At 38.0% G+C, this 24711-nt stretch overlaps 1 protein-coding gene across 21 annotated transcripts in view; it reads left to right on the forward strand.

Annotated features, from left to right (window-relative positions):
• MAGI1 (membrane associated guanylate kinase, WW and PDZ domain containing 1) overlaps positions 1-24711 on the forward strand; it is a 682760-nt gene that overhangs the window by 579282 nt on the left and 78767 nt on the right. For 20 of the 21 annotated variants that reach the window (XM_074198792.1, XM_074198793.1, XM_074198809.1 and 17 more), the window contains 5 exons: positions 420-477; positions 3554-3723; positions 5982-6074; positions 15830-16012; positions 17879-18499. In XM_074198792.1, coding sequence (XP_074054893.1) covers positions 420-477; positions 3554-3723; positions 5982-6074; positions 15830-16012; positions 17879-18499 — 1125 coding nt within the window. The remainder of the gene's footprint in view (positions 1-419; positions 478-3553; positions 3724-5981; positions 6075-15829; positions 16013-17878; positions 18500-24711) is intronic. The other variant, XM_074198800.1, reaches the window with a different exon arrangement.

Genomic DNA, 24711 nt, shown 5'->3' on the forward strand with positions numbered 1-24711 from the left:
GGCTTGTATACCATATAGTGGTTATTGCTAATTCCCAGTATTACCTTTACTAAGAAAATTGATTGTAATAATTCCTTAGAAATACATAGAACGTAACAGATCTGAGGATAAGGATTAATAATGAATCTGTCCGACAGGTTAATTTAGATTGAAGAAAAATCTGATGCCATATTTCAGGACCCTCTCCTGTTCCCCAGTTCCTCTACTGTTTAAAATGTAAAATGTTTAAATGTACATCACCTAAGAAAACACAGTTACTGTTTTTTAAATGTCTACTTTCATTAGGACACATTTTTTAAAAATGGAATAAGAGCTTCCTTTCATCTAATTCCACTGTCAAATGTATACCCATCCCACAAAGTTCCACTTTGAATACTAAGAATGTTGTGTTTTGTTGCTTTTTTTAATTTTGCTTTCAGAATTGCCTGCTGGTTGGGAAAAGATTGAAGACCCCGTATATGGTGTCTACTATGTAGAGTAAGTGATGATTTTAAAAATCAGATTTACATTTGCAAAGTCTTTTAGTATTTTTTCAAATTTTATTTTATTTTCATAAAATTCTCCTTTTTTCCCCCTGGTCCCTTCCTCTCCTCATCCCCATCCTCTGCCAGAGGAAAAAAAAAAGAATAACAAAATCTGTTACAGACATGTTCAGTCCATCAGAACAAATTTTTCATACTGGCCTTGTCCAAAATTGTATATTTCAGAGTGTTTGAGATTATTTCTCACAGTTTTGGGCAGACTGAGATTCTCACTACACTGAACCATGATGGATATGAAGGGAAGTATTAATAAGTGAATGATGAAGAGAAAATCTGGCAAGATGAAAACATCCATTTTCTCAATTTGTTGACCTCTGTAGGCAAGATGAATTGCAGTCTTGTATCTTCAGAATGAGAGCCTCTTGTGCCGTCCTCTTCAGAACACTAAAGGACAGCTGAATCCTGGCTACTAGCCGTACACATGGCGAGGAGTAATCCAATTTAACTGTCCTAGAACTCAATAAATATTAGTGGCTTCTGGCAGATGTGGAAAAGATGAAGATTTCCAAGTCTAAAAACGTTGATGATGGTATTAATGAAAGAGAACTCTCAGGATTAAATTACTTTTTTCCATCATCTCAGGACCAGGCATGTTGTGGTGTCCTAGAAAGAATATTGGATCTACATCTCTTTGCATTCAATGCTTAGCATGGTTGGCTGTCACATAGTCAGCACTTAAAGAATGTTTGTAGTCAGAGGATCTGGGTTTACGTCTTGACTTTCCTCTTTGCCCCTTCTCTGATCTTGAATAAGTCTTTTATTGCCTTTGCAGCTACAATTCTCATCTCCATGACGTTTCCAAGACTGTTTTCCTCCCCTGCTTAGATTATGTTCCCCCCCCCTTACCTCTGCATCTAAGAGTCTAGTTTCTTCAAAAATCAGTTCAAGTATTGTTTCTTTCAGAAAGTCTTGATTCTCCAAGCTGTTAATACTTCTGCCATCCCTCAATGTTCTCTTTCTCCTTCTTTGCATATATACTTATATGAAAATGCCATTTTCTCCAAGAGAATGTAAGCTATTTGAGGTCAGGAACTCTTAACTTTGTATGTCTAGCACATAGCACAGTACAATTTAGATGGTTTAATATAGCTTTAGTGACTGATTGATTTTGAAAATGAGGAGATTGAACTGGGTGATCACTAGGGCCTTTCTTTCTCTAACACTGGTTAGATTTTCAAGGCAATAGTCTTGATTTAACAAAACCTTCCTGTTTCTTTTTCAACCTAATGATGAGTCCATTCTAGACTAATATTCTATCCCCCAGTAGAAAAATAAGGTATGAAAATTAAAAAGCTGAGAAATGAGATGCTCAGATGTAGCCTTGATTTTTTTTTATTACATCTATGATGAGAGATAATGAAAAAAATAATACCTTGGAAAAGATGACCAACTAAATACTTAATAATCCCAGCTAAAAGGAATATAACCAGCATCTGATGTTTTTTCCTAGTCTTCTGGCATTGAGGCATTATCCATTTCACACCTTTTTGAATGGAACTTGTGATAGAAGACTGTCAATCATAAAATGTTCAGCATCTTATTATAAAAATTATGAGCTCAGTTAGCAGGGACCTTTGCAAGAATGATTGGTAGCTTTGAATCTCAGTAATCTGAGATCTCTCTCTCTCTCTCTCTCTCTCTCTCTCTCTCTCTCTCTCTCCCCCCCCCCTTCTCACTCCTTACTTTGATTCTCTCTCCCTCCTTTTGTCCTTATTTTTCCCTCTCTCCTCTTTCTCTGTTTCCTTCCCCATCCATGTCTTTTATTCCCTCCCCTCACAAATTAGTTTTCATCATATGCGATGCCTGTCCCAGAGTAAACCCTTAATAAAGACTTTTTATTTAATTAATTGATTTATGATAGGCAGCTCAAAGATTAGAATCATTTCCCCATGGAAACATGGAATGGAATTTCTGTCCATTTGAACTTGTGTCAGAGGCAACACCTGAACCCAGGGCAGGTAGATAATAGAGTTCTGGACTTGAAATCAGAAAGACCCAAGTTCAAATTCTGTCTCACATATATATAAATACTAACCAAAATTAGATAAATCACTTAATCTCTTCTGATCTCAGTTTCCTCCTCTGTAAAATTGGGATGATAATAACACCAAATACAAAATTGTTTTCACGATCAAATGAGACTGTAGAGATAAAGGCTTTTGCAAACTTTAATGTGATCTGTAAATGTCAGACATAATTAATATTGTTATGATTTCTTGCTCCCCAGCTGGCTTTCCACTACATCTTGCTGACTTCCAGTTTATTAAGCCAGTTATAATAATTATCATTGTTATTAATAATCAATAAGTTCATGACTGCACTTTTCTAAAAGACAATTCCGATTTATAAATTTCACTTCTGCCATTGATTTTCTTGCAGCCCAGATTGTTTGAAAACTTGCTTGTATTACTCTCACTTAAAAAACAATTTCAACTATTGTTCAAAGTAACTTTATCCAGAATCTGTTGCTTCCCAACACCCAGGCTTTCACTGACCCAATGGACAATGCATGTTGTCCATTGGTCTAATAGTTGACAGATGTCACTATTTCCCATTGAATTGGAGAATGACTATTCCTTGGTATTAAGTGTGGGGTGTTGGGGATCTCCTCTGTATCTTGGATTCTGATTCCCCCTCTTGTCTTAGTATTATTTTTCCTGGACTTTATAAGCTACTTTTTATATAGGATCAAGACATCCATTACCAAGACATCTGTAAACCCTAGGAGATGCCATCCTTAGATTTCTCTCTCTCTCTCTCTCTCTCTCTCTCTCTCTCTCTCTCTCTCTCTCTCTCTCTCACACACACACACACACACACACACACACACACACACACATTCTCTCAACTAAGAATTTTGATAGGAGGAAAAATTCAAAGTCTACCCCCTTCTCCAAACCCCAAACCTCTTGATCCTTTTCCACTCAGGGACTCCCCATTTGGGCTGAGGCCATCCCATTTTGCCTAAGCTGCTTCCTAACTGAATAATCTATCTCTGGTTTCTCTTCCAGCCATATCAACAGGAAAACACAATATGAAAACCCAGTTTTGGAAGCCAAAAGGAAGAAGCAGCTGGAACAGCAGCAGCAGCAGCAGCAGCAGCAGCAGCAGCAGCAGCAGCAACAACAGCAACAGCAACAGCAACAACCACAACCACAACAGCAACAACAACAGCCAGAAGGTTGGCAATCTCGGGGAGCCATCGGCCATTTCTGGGATTGGACATCCCCAAGAGGCTGGAGGTGTCCTCAGGGAAGGCGTCTCTCCTAGGGCCTTAAACATCTTTAGGAGCGATCACCAGAGGCTCCAGATAGGGCGAGAGTGGCACCTCCACTATCACCCTTCTGAAACCTCAAAGTCTGTGAGAGTAAAAAAGATCCTTTCCATGCCGTGCTAAAACTAGACCCATTTCAGAATGGTTCTATTTTTACTTTAACCAGACTAGTTGGTTATAAACCAAATTTTTGAATTTCCACTTTGTTATATTTGAGAGTCCAAAAAAAATTTTCTTTTTGATATGAGTATCAAGCCAACTGGAAAGACAGTCACTATGATTTGTGTGACTTTGGGGGAGTTGTTTAACTTGGGGGGGGGGGGCTCCTCGGCATCATGTTCTGTAAAATAAAGGAGTTGGAAGAGATCGCCACTATGATCTCTTCCAGCCCTAAGTCTGTGATCCTAAGAGGAAATTCAGTATGTTGTGTACTTTTTTTAAAAGACATTTGGATATTTTTGGATTGAACCTTTGAGTGTATTTGTATGAGGTTTTTCTGATGAGGAAGCTCCATTTACAAGTGCTAATCAACACCTTCACTGGATCTTTGAGGCTTAGGGAATTAAATCACTTGACCAGATTCACCTCTGGAGTATGTATGGGTCAAGGGCAGGATTGGAATCCAGCTCTTCCCAACTCCAGGACCCCACACTGAATCAATATATATATATATATATTCAGTATATAAAGAATATAAAGACATAGGAACCAAATTGATGGACAGGGAGCAGGACTTGGTTGCCATCTTTTCATGATCTCCAGTGTATAGATGCTTGGGTTATAAACAGATGGCATCAGGAAGACCCCGATATGAATCCTGCCTCTGACATGAAATCCTTGGGTCAGTTAAGCTCCTTGAGCTGCTCTTTTTTCATCTTCAGATCTATGATTTAACTTCTCAGTGGATCAGACAACTGTCTAAGACCATAATTGTTGTTGAGATGATATAAAATGATTTGATATGAAGTTGTTGATATGTATGGGGGTGGTGGTGGTAATAACTTCTCTGTTCTACTGAAATCAGACCTCCAAGTCCACCTCCCCCCATATGTCTTTCTCCCTCTCACCCAATGAAGCATACACATTTAAAAAAATATATTATGTTTTATTGTTTAATGCTTTAAGAAGGTCTGTTGTTTTCCTTGGTCTTTTCTGCTTCACCTCAAGGTGATGAAAATCCAAAATGTCACAAGTGAAGACTGAGGAAGAACAGGGTGCTATTAAATGCATTGGACTGTGATAGAAGCTGACTTGGGGGAAAGTTTCCAGGGTCCCTCACAGGGAGCTATTTTAGAACTTTCTAATTGAACAAGACCAAGTGGTTAGTGGTTCAGTAGCCTTGGCAAAGCATCCTTTTTTTGGATGGTGCTTAGAATGGCGTTAAATGGTACCCATTAACTGTTGAAATCCAGACCCATCCCATGGGGCAGTTAGTAATTCAACCAAATAAACACTTGAAGGGACAGATTCCCTTGGAATGGTCCAAACAAGAGGAATATTTCTCTTATAGAATTCTTCCTGACCTCCTGGGATCTGGTTCTTAAGGTGGAGTGTACCTCCCTCTTGCTGGGATCTTTTATTTAATACTATTTGAGGTTTCCTACCAAAGGAGAAATGTGTTTTTCATTAGTCATATCCACATAACTTCTCTAGAGGATATGGCCAGACACACCTTCAGTTTTTGTGTGGTACAGAGGAAAGAGCTTCAAAGTTGAAATCAAAAGACCTGCATTCAAATGCTGACTCTCTTACTCTCTAGTCTAGGTGACCTTGGACAAGTCATTCACCATCTCTGTGGGTCAGTTTCCTTTCTTTTGTAAAATGAGCAGCTTGGATGAGATGACTTTATAAGTTCCTTGTCATTTTAAATCTTTGAATAATTTTATAAAGTTTTTTTTTTTTTATTTTTAGCACCGCTCAATCTTTACTACAGGCACTAACAGTATTTTTTGGTTCATTTTATTTTTTGGAGTATATTTATTTATTTAAATGTTTATTATGAATCAGGAAACCCACTGAGAGTTCCCTATGAATTCATAGATCTCAACTCCCCTATCATCCTTCTCCCCATTAAAATAAAATAAGACTAGGAGATTTTTGAGTATGTCAGATCTCCCTTTCAAGTTCAAAAATTGACCACATTCCTTGCTTTTTTTTTTTCCTAGAATGGGCAGAAGACCATTCATCCCTCGCTGCTCCTGTTGTTCCAAATCATCCAACAAATAACCAGGAGCCTGTTAGAGAACTGCCACTTCAGGGTAATGTTTTCTATCATCATCTGTTAACTTTAACCCTGATGTTGATTTACAAAACAATTATTTTAAGGGATGCCCTAGAATTTCCAACCTTTTCTTATACACCTTTTTCTCATTGAACCTCCCCATAACTCTTTCAGTGCTAAAATGATTAAACCTATTTTACAGATAAGGAAACTGAACATTATAAAAGTTAAAATGATTTACAAAACTAATAAATATCAGAGGTGGAATTTGTACCCAAGTCTTTCCAGGTCCAGTAGTCTTTCCACTGTACCACACTGACACCCAGGGGAAAGTGTGACTGTGGGGGAATGATTTTTTTTTATAACTCCAAAGTCATTTCTTTAACTCTGAGAAAATATAAAAACATGAGAGTCCAAAATTCCTGCTAATTGGACCCATAGCTGGTAGAGCACTGAGTGCTATTAGAGATATGAATAAATTTATTTATGTCTAAAATTGGTCACTATTAGTGCCATTTTGAAGGTGACCATGCTGCTAGATATTAGGAAGTATTGCATTAAGTAGAACTCCTTCAAATATCCAGAAGAGTTGAGTTCACTGGTATGAGCACTTTATTTATTCAAAGCAATTTTGTATTAAACTCCTTTGTTTATATTTTTATTCACTTTATTTTTTTTGCTATATAAACACACATGGATATAATTATATATGCTTAGGATGATGATGATGATGATGATGATGATGATGATGATGATGCTTGTCCTTCATTCTTGAAAAAGACCATGAAATCAGGGGGGTGATGTTATGATAGGCCAAGAATTAGATTTGAGTTGTGGGGGCGGGGCTTTCCCAAGTCATCAGCCTCACTTCCTTCTCTGGAGCCATCTAGATCCAGTGACCAGATGTTTGAATGGAGATATCCCTGGTTGCGAGGCAGTCAGGGTTGAGTGACTTGTCCAGGGTCACACAGCTCGTAAGAGTTAAATTTAAGTCTGAGGCCAGATTCACACTCCATTCTTCCTGATTCCAAAACCAGGACTCTCTCCACTGTGCCACCTAACTACTTTATCATCATTATCTTCATCATCATCAATTTGTATATCTATATTTATACATATGTTTATAAGTGTAGTATATATTCATGTGAATACACATACACACATGCAGACATGCAGGTGAAAATGTGTGTTTGCATAAATACATATATGAACACACATATGCTTGCATTCTTATTTCCCTTCCTTACATTGTATTGTCAGCTCCTTACAAGTAGTGATTGTTCTATCCTTTATATTTCTATCCCATGAATAGTGTTTGGCAGGAGAAAATATTTCAATGCTTATTGATTGATTCCACAAGCATTCATTAAACACCTACTATATGCTGGCCTAGGATATACAAACACACAAACCAAAGAGCCTGTGCCCCAAGTGGATTACATTCTACTAGAATGCAGAGCACTACCCTCCACAATATGATTAATGAATTGTCATTGAATCAATAAAATTCACCCAGTGACTGGCCACCATCTTTGGATTCACCTCTTCAGATGTGACTAGGTTGTTCCATACGCAATATAAACTGGTGACAAACCCATGCTCAAAGCCCTTTCTAATTGCTATAGGTCCTTCTTTAATTTATGCTCTGTTAACTTAGAACTCAGGGTCAAGGTCAGGTCAGGATAAGACACAAAAATGCTCATTTTTTTTGCATGTGTGAAATAGATTTTTAAAATATATTAGCCCACATCATCCTATGGAATTAGTTTTTTTTTTCTGTAAGACAAAATAGCTTAGTATTCTTCTCTTCCAAGTTGTTGTCCTCCAAACAGCTGCTGTCCGTGCCACAATTTTAAAATGCATGTTTAAAAAAAAATTAAGTGTGTCTCACTTGCATTCATTCACAAATAGACACCTGAAAATGTATTATTTTGAAAATTAGGATCTTTAGAAAATGGCTATTTCTAGCCCTCTTTGCTCCTCTAAATAGGAAGCAGCAATTCTTAAGAACAAAGGAGGAGCTGTCCAAGCCACTCACCCTGGTAGCAAAAAGAGGGGGATGGCAGAATTAAAAAGTAATTGTGCTCACTGCTGATGTCTCTGGGAAAAGAACTGTAGAATATGGCCTAATGAAAAGCTTGTCAGAGTTGCCTCCTTTTCTACCACTTTTTCCCTTTCAAAGGAATTGAGTATAATTGAAGAAGATGGGTATATGTTTCACTTAATGTCCACCGAGATTTCTTCCAACTGAAAATCTCTTGAAACAGTATATGATAGAAAGAACTCTGCCTTTGGAAGTCAGAGAAGCAGAGTTCAAATGCTCTCTTGCAAGAAAACCTATTCCTGTGACCCTGAGCAAGTCAAGGTCTCCGAGCTTCCATTTTCTCCTCTGAGTGAGAGAATTGTGATAGATAGCCTCTTAGGCACCTCAGCTCTGTATCTGGGACCTGATGATGCTACAATTCCAGGAAGTTTGAGGTGGATAGAAAATAAAGGATGAGAAGAATCCCTTGTACTGAAGTGTGGGGTCCCTAAGAGCAGGGAAATGGGTCAGGGAACTGTCCGCATGCCCTCTGACCATCAATTTGTTGAATTCTACAGTCAGATGGCTCTTATATGTTCTTTGGATTATGTTAAGAATGATTTCCAGGGGTGGCTAAGTGGCATAGTGGATAAGGCACCGGCCCTGGAGTCAGGAGTACCTGGGTTCAAATCCGGTCTCAGACACTTAATAATTACCTAGCCCAGGGTCACACAACTAGTTAGTATATGAAGCTAAATTTGAACTTAGGTCTCTCTAAGTCTTGTCTCAGTGGTCTATCCACTGTGCCATCTAGTTTCCCCACATTCTGCCTCTAATAAAGCTTAATTCATCTCTAATCATCGATTTATATGCTTTGAATTGGGTTAGAGCTGTCTTTTCCTTTTTTTTTTATCCCCTTATGCCTAGGACATAGGAGGCATTTTTTAAATACATATTGACTGACTGCTTCAAAATAGGGAAACTGATTTTTTTGTATGTGGAGTTTTTCTAGTTATTTCCATTACCTTATTGTTATTGCTGAGAATAATAGCTACCAGAATAACAAATCACAATAATTCTTCAATTCTTCTTATGGTCCATGAATAGGTTTCTATGGCATCCATGAACTTGGAAAGGAAAAATTATTTAAATTAAAATTTTATTTTCTTTAACCTTTGGTTTCCTTTCTAATTAGATATAGGTGAATGGGTATACCCACCTTTATATTTTACAAACTATGTACTATCTGTTTGCATTTACAAATTATATTCTGGAAGGGGTCCTTAGTCTTTATGGGCTACCAGACTACCCAAGGTGTCCAGGACATTAAAAAAAAAAGTTAAGGACCTTTGCTCCAAAAGCAGTGAAGCCTGATAAAGAGAACCAACCTTGGAGGCAGAAAAAATGGATTCAAGTTCCACGTCTGCTACATGTTAGCTGTATGATCTTGGACAAGTCACTTAAATTTTCAGTGACTGCCATGTTACTTCTTGGTGTTGAGTTGTGAGTTTGTGTCAGTGGATGAATGAAATCACAACACTACACCCATTTCTAAAAAGAAACAACCACTCCAAAAAGTTAGTCCTAATGATTTTCACTTTGCTTTGATTTTATTTAAATTGAGAAAAAGTCACTTACTGGGGTCAATTAGGTATTTCTGGCATACACACACACACACACACACACACACACACATATATTATACAACTATGTGTCCTCAAAGATGATAAATCACTTCTCTTTTTTCTTATTGTACCCATTTAGCAATAGGACCAAACTAATTCTTATTACTTACTCCATATCCAACAAATCATTCTTCTGTTCTCCAGGCTTCATTTTGCTCATATGTAAAATGAGGGGATTGGATTAAATGCTCTCTCTGAAATCTTCCCCCCCTCCAATCTATGATGCTAGATGTTAAATATTCAAGTTCAATTTTCAAAAATAAATAACATCCCTTGAGTATGTTCAAATCCCTTTGGGGGACTCCATTTTCCTAGCTTGTCAGTGAATGCTTTTATGAAGTCCCCAGAGTCTACAGCAGGAAATGTTTAGACACTCTGCGAGCCAGGCTTCCTTACTGAATTGTCCTAATTAGATAATAACTCTTTTTAAAAGATGTGGCTTCAGTCCAGTTCATCCTGAAGGACCCTTGCATGTCATTGCCTAGATAGAAAGTCTCATGTTATTTAAATGAATATCAGGAATCTGGTCTCAAATCTTTGGTGTGTGTGTGTGTGTGTGTGTGTGACACACACACACACGCACATCTGCTTGTATGTTTGACCAGGGGATCTCTCCCTAACTAAATCTCAAAGCTGCCCATAAAATTGTTCTTCCATTTGCTCACTTGCTCATCTGCTCCCTCTAGTGTACACACTGACCATTCACACCCACTTAGCTTCTTACATCTGTCCCATATATTTCTTATCCAAAGATTAATGAAGCTTACAGTCCCCTCCCTTGAGACTTTGCAACTCAGGCTAAACTCCATAGAATTTAGAGTAACTACCTAGCATCTTCGATGGCTCTAATTAATTAATTATCATGATCATTATGTTTTATTATACTCATATTATATATAATTAGAATTAATTATGAATTAATTATAATAAATTTAATATTAGCAATTATAGGAAAATATGTTTGTATTATATATGTGCATATAAAAATGTATAAGATATTTTTAAGGATATATCTGTAGGTAAGAGAGAAAGGAAAGGCAAACTTTTTTTATGAAAAATTAGCATATTTGTGTCTAACATGATAGAGATTTATATTTGGATTTTTTTTTTTTACTAAACCCATGATTTTATTGGGAGGTGGGAAATAAGCATTTATTTAGCACCTACCAGTGCCAGTCTTTTACAGATATAATCTTATTTGAATCTTACCTAGAGTATAGGGGCTGTTATTATCCCTTATTGTGTTCCTTGGTCAAGGTCACACCTTAGCTGGACCTCTTCCTTTAGCCACAAGCTCCTAATTGCCATAATCAATCAATCAGGCAACTGGTATTTAATTAATAACTTACTGTTTGATAGGTGCTATGCTAAGTTCTGCTGATGTAAATTCAACCATCTCTTATCTCAAGAAGCTTGGCTCCCAACGTAAGCTTCCCGTGCACTTTCCCATGCCTCCCCTCTTTAGGAGACTTGTAATTTCTGACTGAAAATCTAGTCTCAGTTGGAACAGGCAGGTGTCTCCTTGCTTTTCTATTCAATTCTCAGTTTTTTGAAGGAAACTACATGGCAGGTGTGTGATGTCTTTGGAGACCCTCCCCTCTCCATTTACACAAAGGAAAAGTATGAGAGATGGAGAATCCCAGTAATTTTTCTCATCAAAGACTATATATACCTTTCCATTCTGGATGATTCTTGTCTGCGGCTTTCTCTCAGACTTCCACCTAGGCAGACAGGTTTCAGCTTTTGCTCTGTCATGGATATGATCTCTATAAATCACCTCCTCATCTGAGATAGTCGGTTGGCACAATGGATAGAGTACTGGACCTGGAGTCAAAAAGACCTGAGTTCAAATTCAACCTGATACTTATTAGCTGTGTGACCATAGGCAAGTCACTTCACTCTTGTTTACCACAGTTTCCTCATCTATAGGATGAACTGGAGAAGGAAATAGCAGACCATTCTAGTGTCTCTGCCAGGAAAACCCCAAATGGAATCAGGAAGGGCCAGATATGGCCAAAAAACTCAAGAACACCTACCTTCCAGTATTTTGCATGAATCAAATTATATTTGTAAGGCTCTTTGTAAATGTCAAAGCTCTGTATAAATGCTTGCTATTATTATTGCTGTTCTTAATATCATCATTATTATTAATTTGTAAAATGAAGAGGTTAGATCATATTGTTTCCACTTACTGGACAAGGTCTTTCTCTGGATCATTTGTGGCTTTTTTTGGAATATCTGCCCTTATTTGCTTATCTTTTCTTCATACTACATGACCATGGCATATTGGATAGAGTTTTGGGATTGGGATTAGATCAATCTTATTTCAAATCCCTCCAAAGACGTCTGCTAGTTGGGTGACTCTGAATAAGTCACTTGACTTCTCATGGTGTCAGTTCTTTTAAAATGAAAGGTTTGATTAGCTGACCCAGATGGCTCTTCCAGCTTAAAATCAACTATTCTAACTTACAGATACCAATGTACAGAGGGTGATGGATGGCAATGGTTCCCAATTTCTCATGTACATAAGCTTCTGCCAATGTTTTGCTTTTTTAATGCAGAGCAAAAGCACCAGTTAAAGACAAATCTGCCGATCACATTTTCCTAGCCTTGTCAAAAGAGTATTAGTGGAGATACGAATTGGCTATTTAATTTGTCTCACTTAAGTCTTTCTATTAAGGAAGTGGGTCTACCTTCTTTGGAGTGCCTAGAACAGCCTTTGTTCCTCCAAAATTTCACATTTGAATACAATTGATTTCCTTTTAAATCTATGTATTTTATTTCATTCATTCATTCATTTATTCCAACAGAGGCTCCCTTGACTTCAACACAATGACAAAAGAATCAGAAAAAAGGGATGGTAAAATAAAAAAGGTTAAGAACCCTTTACTTAGAAGTTTGAGCAATTAAAATACCATGGATTCTTTATCTCATAATAGGAACCCATTAATGTGCCTGCAGTGCTCAGGTACAAACCTGGCTTTGAGGCTCAGCCACATGTCCTTGATGGTTCAGTTTGATGGTTGCCTTGGTGACCTTCTCGGCCACAATTCTTCATGGCACTTGACATCACCCGGCTAACTCTTGATCCATATGCTAGGGAGCCAAGATCTGAGTGTCTCCTATAGGGATCCTCAGTGTAAGAACTACTTTTCGCTCCCATTTTGACAAAATCATGGTTTATCCAGTTTCCAACAGGACTTGTCTTTGAAGCTATGCTAGCAAGAAGGATCTTCAATAGGACTACCATTGTAGGCAGTTTAAAAGCAAAGAACTTTTTAAAATATGCAATTAAAAATTGTATGGGTGCCCAGAGACCTTTTAAAGGCCCTGAGTACATTTAGAGATCTAAAATTAACTCTCGCTTCTGGGTGCCAGGCCTTCGTTAAGAGGTACATGGTTTTTAATAGTTTTAGGTGGAAAAAGGAGAGAAGAAAGGGAAATGTCTCCCATGTATGCTACAATGAGAATTCCTCCTCATTCCCCCTTCCCTTGGCCATTATTGCTGAGAATTGTAGTTGTAGACTGAAGAAATTGAATCTATAGAGGTGGCAGATTCTGCCAAAAAGATAACTCAGACAGAATCAACAACCCAAGTTACAGATGAAGTTAACTGTGGGCTTAGTAGATTCTAATCTGAGAGTTTGCAGGCGATTTTGTCTTGTTTTTCAATGACATATACTTCCCTCATTCCAAATGGGATCCCGCAATTACCAAGAGCCAAGTGGCCAATATTGCTCTCTTGGAGAGGAATTAGACCACAGTGGTGGAATGTGAGACCAAAGTCTCAAGTTCAGATTTTGGCTCAGTCACATTCTCTGTGAGATCTTTAGCAAGTTATCTCATAAAATCTTAGGACCATAGAACTCATGGAAGAAGAGTTTAGATTTTCTAATCCAAAACCTTATTGTAGACAAGAGGAAACAGAAATCCCTGGAGCATTCATTGACTTAGCCATACTTACTAATAGCAAGCATCAGTAGTAGGTCCTCTGAATCAAGAGACAGTGCTTCTGTTCCCCATCATATCCAGAACTATAGAATCAGGAATTGAAGACAATTTCCAGTCCCAAGTCTAGGAGTCCAAAATGGTTTCAAGTTTAGGTGCCAATAAGGGAGATTTTCACTTTCACGGAATATTTTATGTATGCTGAGATCATTGTTCTTCAGCAATTCATAAGGTGGTTATGCCCAGGAACTTTTAAAATAAATTCTCCCCATTTGATTGGAAAGTAAGACTTTTGCTTCAACTGAACACATAAATGAGAACCAAACTCATTTGACATGTTAAGGAATCGAATTGTGAACAAAAGTTGCTGATTTTTCTTTTAATGAATAGTAAGAAACTATGTGAATCTGGCCGTCAAAAAAAATCCTCTGTTGAGTCAAAAATACATGAACTGAAACAAGGGGAAACTGTCTGGTGTAGGAAATTCATTTTGACTGTCTTAATAAGTGTTGACTTGGCCAACCAGGCTGTCAGCATGCATATATGGTCCATGACCCATCATGTCTCAACAGAAATGCAATGTAAATGAATAGAGAAGTCTTTCCTAAGACTGCCAAAAAATTGTTTCTTTACTATTTGTCTCTGGAAAATAGTACAGATTGTTATATTGTTTTTAATATTCATATTGTTTGAGTGTATTATTATATAGATTATTTTATATAGATTTGATGATATAAATTTTTATAATATAGATTTATGTATTGTTCTATTGGGAAGCAGCATGATACATTGGAAAAAGATGGTGGTGGTGGCAAAAAAGTCTGAATTCAAATTTTTCCTGTCATTTTCCTCTTATGTGATTTTGAGAAACTTAACCCTCTAGGCCTCAATTTCATTACCCAAATGATATCAACCAGATGCGACTTATGAACACCCTTCTAAAACTAGATCCGCGGTTCTTTGTTTCTGTGACTAAGGTCTCTTCCATCTTTAATCTTTGATCTTTTATGATAGCTCCTTTTTTTCTGATTTATTTTTGTCCAATGAAACGGACCAACCAAATGAACTAAAGTTTATGAAATACCTACTCTATGCTGGACACTACGTTAGATGTTCTGACAGAAAATACAAATATTTATTTCTATTTGTTTTTACATTCCCAGTACTTATCAGAGACCTGACACATGATTAGGACTTAATATTTATAGCTTCATATCTTTGTCTTTTACTGTTACTATTATTATTATAATATTACTTTTATATTTGTTGACTTAATTGATTTAAATCATAGGTATCAAAACATTTGAAGAATCAATATAAAGAGGATAAAATGCAAAGTAATTAAATGTTATGTGAGCATCTAGGTGGCCAAGTGGATAAAGCACCAGGACTGGAGTTAGTTCAAATCCAGCCTGAGAAACTGATTAGTTGTGTGACTCTAGAAAAGTCATTTAATCCTATTTGCCTCTATTTCCTCATCTGTAAAATGATCTGGAGAAGGAAATGGCAAATATCTTTAATTTCTCTGCCAAAAAATCCAAAAGAGATTCTTAGAGAGTGATGATGTAGATGAAAATGATTAAATAATAACACATATAGAGTCATTTGGGAGAGTCAGTACATTGAGGGAATCATGAAAGATGTTTCATAGAAGATGGTGTTTCGGCTGTGTCTTGATTGAAGAACAGGATTTTTTGAGCAATGAGTATATATCCCAGGCAAAGGAAATGAAATGGAAGTTATACTCTCTTGTGGAAAGAACAGGGAGAAGACCAGATGAACAGGATGAGAGAGGAATTAATGTACAAAGAGGCTGAGAAGATAGGCTTAGGAAGGCTTTAAAGGTCAAAAAGAGTTTATATTTGATTCTAGAGGCCATGGGAAGCCATTGGAGTTTATCCAGTGGGGAGAGTGACATGATGCTAAGGAGAATCCCTTTGAAATGACTGTGAAAGATGGACTGAACTGGGGGAACAAATTGAAAGGCTAATCTTATAACCCGGGCCAGAGCAAATAAGAGCCTGAATTAAGTTGGTGGCTATGAGAAAAAAAAAGTCAAAGAGTCAGAAGATATTGAGGAGTCATCGAGTTTGTTTTTGTTTTTGTTTTTAACTGTTCCTTCTCTTTGAAACCCAGGTAAACCCTTTTTTACACGAAATCCATCTGAGTTGAAAGGCAAGTTCATTCACACAAAACTGAGGAAAAGCAGCCGAGGCTTTGGTTTCACTGTTGTTGGTGGGGATGAGCCCGATGAATTCCTCCAGATCAAGAGTTTGGTGTTGGATGGACCTGCTGCATTGGATGGCAAGATGGAAACAGGTAAAGGACTTGACCAGGAAAGAAGATGGCTTGAGCCCTACACAAAGAGTGTTGGCCTTGGGTCCAAATACCTGCTCTGGTACTTACTATTCACGTCAGTGACATTGGACAGGTCACTGGCCTTGCTTGACTTCAGTCTCCTCATAAGTAAAATGAAGGGTCTGGGGTAGATGACTTTTAAATTCCTTTCCAATTTAAAACTTTTGATCCTATTATTCTTCTTCAATGTACAGAGCAGCACATATCATAATCAAGTGTCTGTGATGTCCTTTGTTGATTATTATCATCATTAAAATTATTAATAAGCTAACATTATTTATATTATTAATAAATTTAATTTGTAATCAATATTAATGCAATAATTCCATAATAAAATTATATTAATAATCAATAATAAACTATCGATTGATGATGATAAATGAATAGAATTATTAATGATTTATTACTAATCGTACCTGTGATACAATTGCCACCAAACATCATGTCCACTGTTCACATTGTACCTCCTACCTAACTACCTATAGGAGCTACATTTCCTCATCTGGGAAGAATCATAGAATCAAAGGTTCTGAACTGGAAAGGAATTTAAAAGCCTTCTACCCCAGACCCCTCATTTTACTAATGAGACAACTGAGCTACTAATGAAACCAACATTTCCTGCCTTGGATGGTTTCATAGAGTACTGAAAGGTCAAGTAATTATATACTCGTGGATGGATGTGATGATGATGATGATGATGATGAATACCCAATCAAATGTCTTGTTTATTCTGCTTTATAAATGCCTATACATAAACATATGTTCATATAAAACTATATACTTCTGTAACTAAAGTATCTTAGGCAGCTGGGTGATATTAGAGCACCCAAAGCACTGGGTCTGGAGTCAGGAAGACTCATTTTCCTAAGTTCAAATCCAGTCTCAGATACTTGCTAGATATGTGAATCTGGACAAATCTTTTAACCCTTTTTGCCTCCGTTTCCTGATCTATAAAATGAACTGGAGAAGGAAATGGCAAGTTACTTCAATATCTTTACCAGGAAAACCCCAAATGGGATCATGAAGAGTCAGAAAGAACTAAATAACAAAAGAACTACAGTATAAGTATGAAATTAGATCTGTAAATTTCATTGTTCTAAAGACTTCTGGATGAAAAAAACCAATCCAGGTGGGCATTGAACTTGCAGATTATAGCTTTGAGATCTTCCCAAACACTGATAGGGTCTCACAGCAAGAATGAATCAGTCCCCTCCTCTGATTCCATAGATTTTTTCATCTCTCTAGTATAACTATCTCTAAATGAATTATGAAGCCTGTATGAAGGGGTATTTTTGGCAGTTACAATGTCAGGTGTTAGAGAATCAAAAAACAACAACCCCAAAATGGTTCTGTCTTGGTAGAATTTACATTCCACTGAAATGCAGATCTACCTACATGTAGATTTACACACATGGTATCTGGCAACTGCACTTACCCAACATATGAGCAATTACCTTGTTTTACCTTTTTTTTTTAAAAGACACATTCATTTACTTTTTTGCCCTATGAGGGCTGTCAAGAATATAGAAGAGGTAATTTGGTAAAAGGGTAAATAAAGCAATTTTGGACATGTATAGTTCTGCAGAAATAACCTTAATGTTCTCAGAATGGTGATTATCCTCATTCTGCAGTGAAGATATAAAGCACCAAAGGAGCACAGTATCAAGTATTAAGAAAATTAAAGAATGATTCCTCTGCCTCCCTAATACCTAGTCATCAAGTCTGTTTTCAGCCGTCTCATCTCAGTGTAGGGTTGTATGTTAATCATTAAGGTAATAAATTCTCAGCCCATTAACTTTTTCTTTCCCCAAAAAATTTCCTCTACAGGGGACGTAATTGTCAGTGTGAATGATACCTGTGTGCTGGGACATACCCATGCTCAAGTTGTAAAAATCTTCCAGTCTATTCCCATTGGTGCCAGCGTGGACCTTGAACTCTGCCGAGGTTATCCATTGCCTTTTGACCCAGATGATCCCAACACAAGCCTGGTGACTTCTGTGGCCATTTTGGATAAAGAACCCATCATTGTAAATGGTCAGGAGAACTATGACTCCCCAGCCAGCCACAGTAGCAAGACGGGGAAGGTCAACGGCATGAAGGAGCCCCGACCTAGCAGCCCTGCCGAGGTGTCTTCAAACGGTTCCCATGGTTACCCCAATGATACTGTCTCTTTGGCCTCTTCTATAGCAACACAACCAGAACTCATAACTGTTCATATAGTCAAAGGACCAATGGGCTTTGGGTTTACTATAGCAGACAGTCCTGGCGGAGGAGGCCAAAGGGTCAAACAAATTGTGGACAGTCCAAGGTGCCGAGGCCTAAAGGAAGGGGATCTCATAGTTGAAGTGAATAAGAAGAATGTGCAGAATCTCACTCACAATCAAGTAGTGGACATGTTGATCGAATGTCCAAAAGGGAGCGAAGTGACGTTGTTGGTGCAACGAGGAGGTATGTTCAATGGCATCACGTTCTTAGTTTAGTTTAGTTTTGTTTTTCCTTTCCTTGGTGAACTTAAATCATTGCCACTAGGCTATTTGGGGTTCTTTCACATTTCTTCTTTTAGGGAAAGAGACATTGTTAATTAGTTTTTTGTTGTTGTTTCTTTCTTAAGAATAGAGAAGGCTTTGAGAATTTCTTATGAGTGTTCTGAATCCTGAATCTAAGTCAGGCCACTTCTATATGTCTATGAATAATTATTATGTTTTATTTTTCTTAAGCTCTTAGAATTCTCTGAAGAAATTTTCTCTTCCTCTTTTTTCTTTTATTTTTGAGTGTTATTTTATTTTTTTAATTACACACAGATAGTTTTCAACATTCATCTTTATGTGAGCTTTTAAGTTCTACATTTTTCTACCTCCCTCCTTCCTTTCTCCCACCCCAAGACATTGAGTAATACGATATAGGTTACACATGACAATCATGTTTAATGTATTTCCATGTTAGTCATGTTCTGAAAGAAGAATAAGAAGTAAAAGGAAAAAAAAACTATGTCTTCTCTTCCTCTTAAGTAAGTGTACACACATACATAACCATTCTCCATTTGCATAAGGCAGGCAGTGTAAGGAGATGGAAAGAGATATGGCCAATGACTTCACAGGTGGGAGACCTGGGTTTCAATCCACCCTTAGTACTTACTGCCAATGTGACCTTGGTCGAGTTGTTCAATTCCTATAAGCCTCACTTTTCTCATCTATAAAATAACAAGGTTAGACTAGATGATGTCTAATGCCCTTTGGTATCTGTAGTCCTGTGTATAGTATTTATAATCCTATGATCCCACGAAATGATTGAAGCATTGTCTTTGGTTTCTTAAGAAGAATCTAAAAGGTAGCCAAGAGAATGGGACTGTCTTTAAAATGTCTTTTTAATAAATCTGGAAGCCCTAGGGAATTCTTGCCAAAGTGGTAGTGCATCAGATTGGCTGGACTTGGGACCATCCACAAATAGTGGTCTTCCTGTATAGACCTATGAATAGCCATTCCAATGTCTCCTGTATGAATGACTTTAAAACAATGGTACAGGCAGATGCAGAAGGAGTAAGTCAACTAGATTCCTATTCCTTCCATTTGTTCCATGGCAATAAATGAGCTCACCTTCAATTGTGTCATTTGAGAACCCACATCTTTGCATGTTTTGAGGTTGAAATGATTGGAACTGGGCAAGAAACCTAGACTCCAGAACAAGCTGTCATTGTGAATAAGAACTACTCTTTCACTGACAGTTTCACTAGGAAACCCTCAGAAGGAAATTTCGTCTTGAAAGTGGCTGTCATCTCTGCCAATAAAAGTATGAAGAGTCACTCTTACATCTTGATCATCCTTTAAAAACCCTGTAAGCATCATAGGGATGTGAGCATCAAGACCACGGCATGAAGCCAATCCGTGGTAGGTCTAGTGAATAAACCCAGGCTCTTGGACTTCTGCTCCAGGGCTGTGCCCTACTTAATTCTGAATGACACTGGCTGTTCCTTATTTGCCCACTTACCCAATTGCTAACTTGGAAACTTTCGAAAGGTTCTGGGCACACAGCAGCCATCTCTGACTGAGTCTCGGCTCTTTTTGCCAATGCATTCATTTCACAGAATAAACCCACTGTCCTAACCTCTACATTTGCTCTTTCCCTTTTGCTAAAGTTCTGATGGATTTTTACAATTGGTTTCATTACTATGGAGCAAAAGAAATCTAATTATGCCCACCAACATACAGGAAATCCTAAAAACAATACTTCCTGAATTTTGACTTCCCAACATTAGCAAATGGAGCAGGAGTTGGAGGATAGAAACCATTTGGTTTGGATACCATTTACAATATAATTTTCAGAGAAGAAAATTAACAGATCCCCATTTTATAGAAGAGAAAACGAAGGCCAAAGAGGTAAAGTTACCTATTCAAGATTACGTGGCTGGCTGATAACCATGCAGAGACTAAGACATGTGATCTTAGATTTTGAGTTCGCTAGCCTCATACTAGTAATTAGTCCACCCTGTTCCATCTTGCAGATGGGGAAACTGAAATCCAGAGGTGTCCCTAACTGGTCCAGGGTCACACAACTTATCTTTGACTCCTAATTTAGTACTTTTTTTTTTCCCCCTCTGTGCTACCACAGCCATGTCTCCTACTTTAGTTTCCCAGTTTGACACTTTTTTAAAGTTACCTTCAGTACCATGGAATTGCATAATGGTAAATTAAAGCAGAAATTTCTAGAATATTGAAGCATCAGTTGATACAGTGTTTATCCCAGAAACTAATTTAAAACCCCTCCAATATTAACAATCTTGACAATACACCATATGCCTTATGTTTGATTTATGTATGGAATAGAAAGTTTGCAAATCTGAAGTTGGCAGACTGGCACCAGATCCTATTAATCTTTCTGGAAGAGAGTCTAAATATGTGTGCTCTGGCCATTCATTAGTTATTTGTATCATAGCTGACGTTTAATTATCCCTCTTATGTTGCCACGGCTTTAATGAGAAATTCTGATCAAGGAGGAAAGACAGCTAGTTTCACCAAGAGAGTCTATGGTCAGTTAACTTCCTCTGGCTAATGAGCTCCATTTCTGTCATCATGCCAAGAATGTAGATTGATAAACTCATTATATCCAGATTGCCCAAGAGTCCTTAGGTATTGAAAGTTTCAAAGCCTGCAGTATCAGTTTTTCCCAAGATCTTTCCCAGCTCAGTCTACTTAACACCCAATGCACACAGATCAAGAGAGAATGGGAACCAGACTTGGGTTTTTCCTGATGGTTATCCCAACCTAGCTAGGACTTCTGGCTCCAATTTGGGGTATGCTTTTGTCAGAGTTTGATCGATTTTGAATTGAACACATTCAGTTTCTTTTAAGTTTTCATCCCCAAATGAGCCCAGAGCAGAAATGGAACTTGGCAGATTTCAGGAGACAGAATAGTTTGGTAGGTTAGCCTTGGAAACCCCAAAATTAGCACTCCTTCCCCTGACAAGGGAAGGTAGGAAATATGGCTGGGGCTGTTATACCCCTTCATTGGTGAGAAGAGAGGGATCAGTTGTCACCTGTTGATTGATCCATGGCTTTTCCTGAAAAAGGTCTGGATAGTGAGAGCTTAGCTAGCAACTGCAAGTCAAAGAAAAATGTCTGAGTTTTCATAATATCTGGGATTCATTTTTTAACCCCTCAACCACACCCTCATTTTGAGGAACGTTTCTTCAATTGGCACTATCTTATAGGAATTTTAGGGATCAGTTCCCCAGCCCAACTTCTATCCATCATTATTTTTATGCTTGTATCCAAGTTGCTTTCTCTCTTCTCTCTCTCTCTCTCTCTCTCTCTCTCTCTCTCTCTCTCTCTCTCTCTCTCTCTCTCCATTTTTCTGTCTCTGTCTCATCTATTTCCTTACCTATTCCTCTGTGCTTTCCATCTCTCCTCTGCTTGTCCTTTCCTCCTTCTCCCTCTGCTGTCCAGTGAGGAGACTGCGAGTCCTTGCTGCAAGTTGGTCCCTGAGAATCCTTGTTCTGTGGAGCCTTTGGCTTTTTAGGGCAGTTCTGTTCCACAAAGACAGGTGTCCAGATCCTGATGGCAGAGGTCAATCATTGGCAAAGCTGGCAACAGATGGGGATGGGTGGGTGGAGAGAAAGCCAGCCTGTGTGTGTGTGTGTGTGTGTGTGTGTGTATGTGTGTTGGAATTCAATAGACATTAAGTATTTCTAGTTCTTAGTGCTGGCAAAACTGAGATGAATATGATGCCATCCCTGTGCCAAAAGAACAACTAATCTAATAAAACAAAGACAGCTTCACCTACCTGTAAACTTTACAAATCACTTGTCTCACAAATAGATTGAAATAACAGAATGTTGTATTTAGAGACAGAATCCTGGTACTTAGTGCCTAGATATAAATTTGAGTAATACATGTGCCTTCCCTAACTGTAAAACAAGAGAGTTGGAATGAATGGTCAGTTAGGTTCCTTTCAGATCTAATGAACAAGTCACAGCTTTTTCATACCTGACAGCCCGGGTCCCTTCTTTGGAGGATCTTAGAGGGAGAGAACACATATTACAGACATTGATTTTGGGAGCAAATCCCGTATCTCTTTTGCATCTTGATGAGCCACAGGTTATGATGTCTATTCATTTGATTTCTGGTTCCTGCCCCCATCAGACAACATCTTTGAGTGAGTTTGTAGCTGTCCAAGATATGGCTATCATTTAGTAGAATGGATTGAGGAAAGTACCAAAAAAGATTCATCACAATTAAACTTTAATCCCCACTCCTTGTGTACAAAAGATAACAGAGAAGAAGAAAGATGAAATATTGGCAATGGGTGTTTCTCAATCTATCTCCAATTTGCCTTTTAACCCTGATCTGATTATTCAGAAGCACTGAGGCCATAGTAGATGTCTCTTGCTATACATGGATGAAACTTTCTTGGCTCTTTAACTTATTCTGGTTTGTTACCAATTCTGGAATTGCAATGAGTTGGATACATCATCCTTTTTTTTGGAAACTTGTAGTTACGAGTTAAATGGAGCCATTCACTGTCAAGAAAACTCTCCATCACAATAACTCTTCAGCAGAGTCTTTCCTCCAGCAAATGAGTCTACTGCATAAGTGGATGAACAAGGACTGGGGGTATGTAGAAAAAATTGGTGCTTCTTCATTCACCATCAAGAGCACTAAAGATGCTTAGTTCATTAAGTCCTAATCGATCCAAACAGAAAAAAGCAATATCTAATCTCACATCATTAGCATTATCTCTCCTTTGTAGTTTTTCCTCCCTAACGAAGCAAAACCATCATAATTGGACTGCAGCGAGCTATTTGCCAGAGTTCAGTTCTGGAAAAGAAGCTGCTCACTTCAACCCACCCTTTAGACTCACTCTGAAGGTAGCAATACTGAACATCCCAGAAGGTGCAAAGTAGATGGTAACATCTGACAGAAAGCCTAATCAGCTCACAGTATAGCAATAACAATAATAGTTAATATTTACATAGGGATTTAAGGTTTGGAGAGTACTTTTTTAAATTTTTGGAGGGCAAGACAGTGGGGTTAAGTGACTTGCCCAAGGTCACACAGCTAGGTAATTATTAAGCGTCTGAAGCCAGACCTGGACTCACGTCCTCCTGACTCCAGGGCCTGTGCTCTATCCACTGTGCCACCTAGCTGCCCCAGTACTTTTTGTTTGTCTCACCTCTTTGCAACATCTCTCAAAAATGTTCCCTTCTCTCTGACACTGCCACCACTCTGGTGCAGACCCTCATGGCTCTCATGCCTGGATTACTATAATAACTGCTGGTGGGATGAACTGGCTCAAGTCTCCCCCAACTCCACTACATCTTCCATCATTCACAAAAGTAATTTTTCTGAAACATAGGTTTGATCAGGTCATTCCCCTACTCAATAGACTATTGCTTTGATATTCAAAGCCCTTCATCACCCAACCCCCCTCCTACCTTCCAGTCTTCTACCTTCTCTGGCACATCACTCTTCAGTCCAGTTGAAACTTTGATTCTCAGGTTGTTGAGTGGCTTCATAGTGTGCAGCATTCCAGGCCTAGAGTCTGGAAGATTAATCGCCTTGAGTTCAAATCTGGCCACCAATACTTCTTAATTGTGTGACCCTGGGAAAGTCATTTAACCCTCTTGACTTCTGTTTCATTTATAAAATGACTGGAGAAGGAAATGGAAAACCTCTCCAGTATCTCTGCCAAGAAAACTCCAAATGGGATCATGAAGAGTTGATCATACTGCTGAAATGACACAACAAACAGTACAGAACACAATCTTGGAGGCAACCAGGTGGTGCAGTGGGTAGAGCACCAACCCTGGAGTCAGGAGGGCCTGAGTTCAAATATGGCCTCAAACAGTTAATAATTACCTAGATGTGTGATCTTGAGTAACCCCATTGCCTTGCAAAAATCTAAAAAAAAACCACATGAACCCCTTCTACCATGTCTTAATATATAGTGATCTGGTCTGGTTTTTTGCAGATTATTAGAAACAGGGAATGCAACATCTTCAAAGAAAGTCATATTTTTAAGGAAATTGTTAGGAAGTTCTTCACTATATTAGGAAAACATCTTCTCTCCATAATATGAGAGGATGTTAGAGCGAGGGCTCGGATATATTTCAGAGCTTTTATCTAGTCTAATGGTCTCATTATACAGATGAAGAAATGGAGACCCAT

The sequence above is a fragment of the Macrotis lagotis genome, chromosome 8, assembly GCF_037893015.1.
Source record: "Macrotis lagotis isolate mMagLag1 chromosome 8, bilby.v1.9.chrom.fasta, whole genome shotgun sequence".
NCBI classification, from domain to species: Eukaryota; Metazoa; Chordata; class Mammalia; order Peramelemorphia; family Peramelidae; genus Macrotis; species Macrotis lagotis.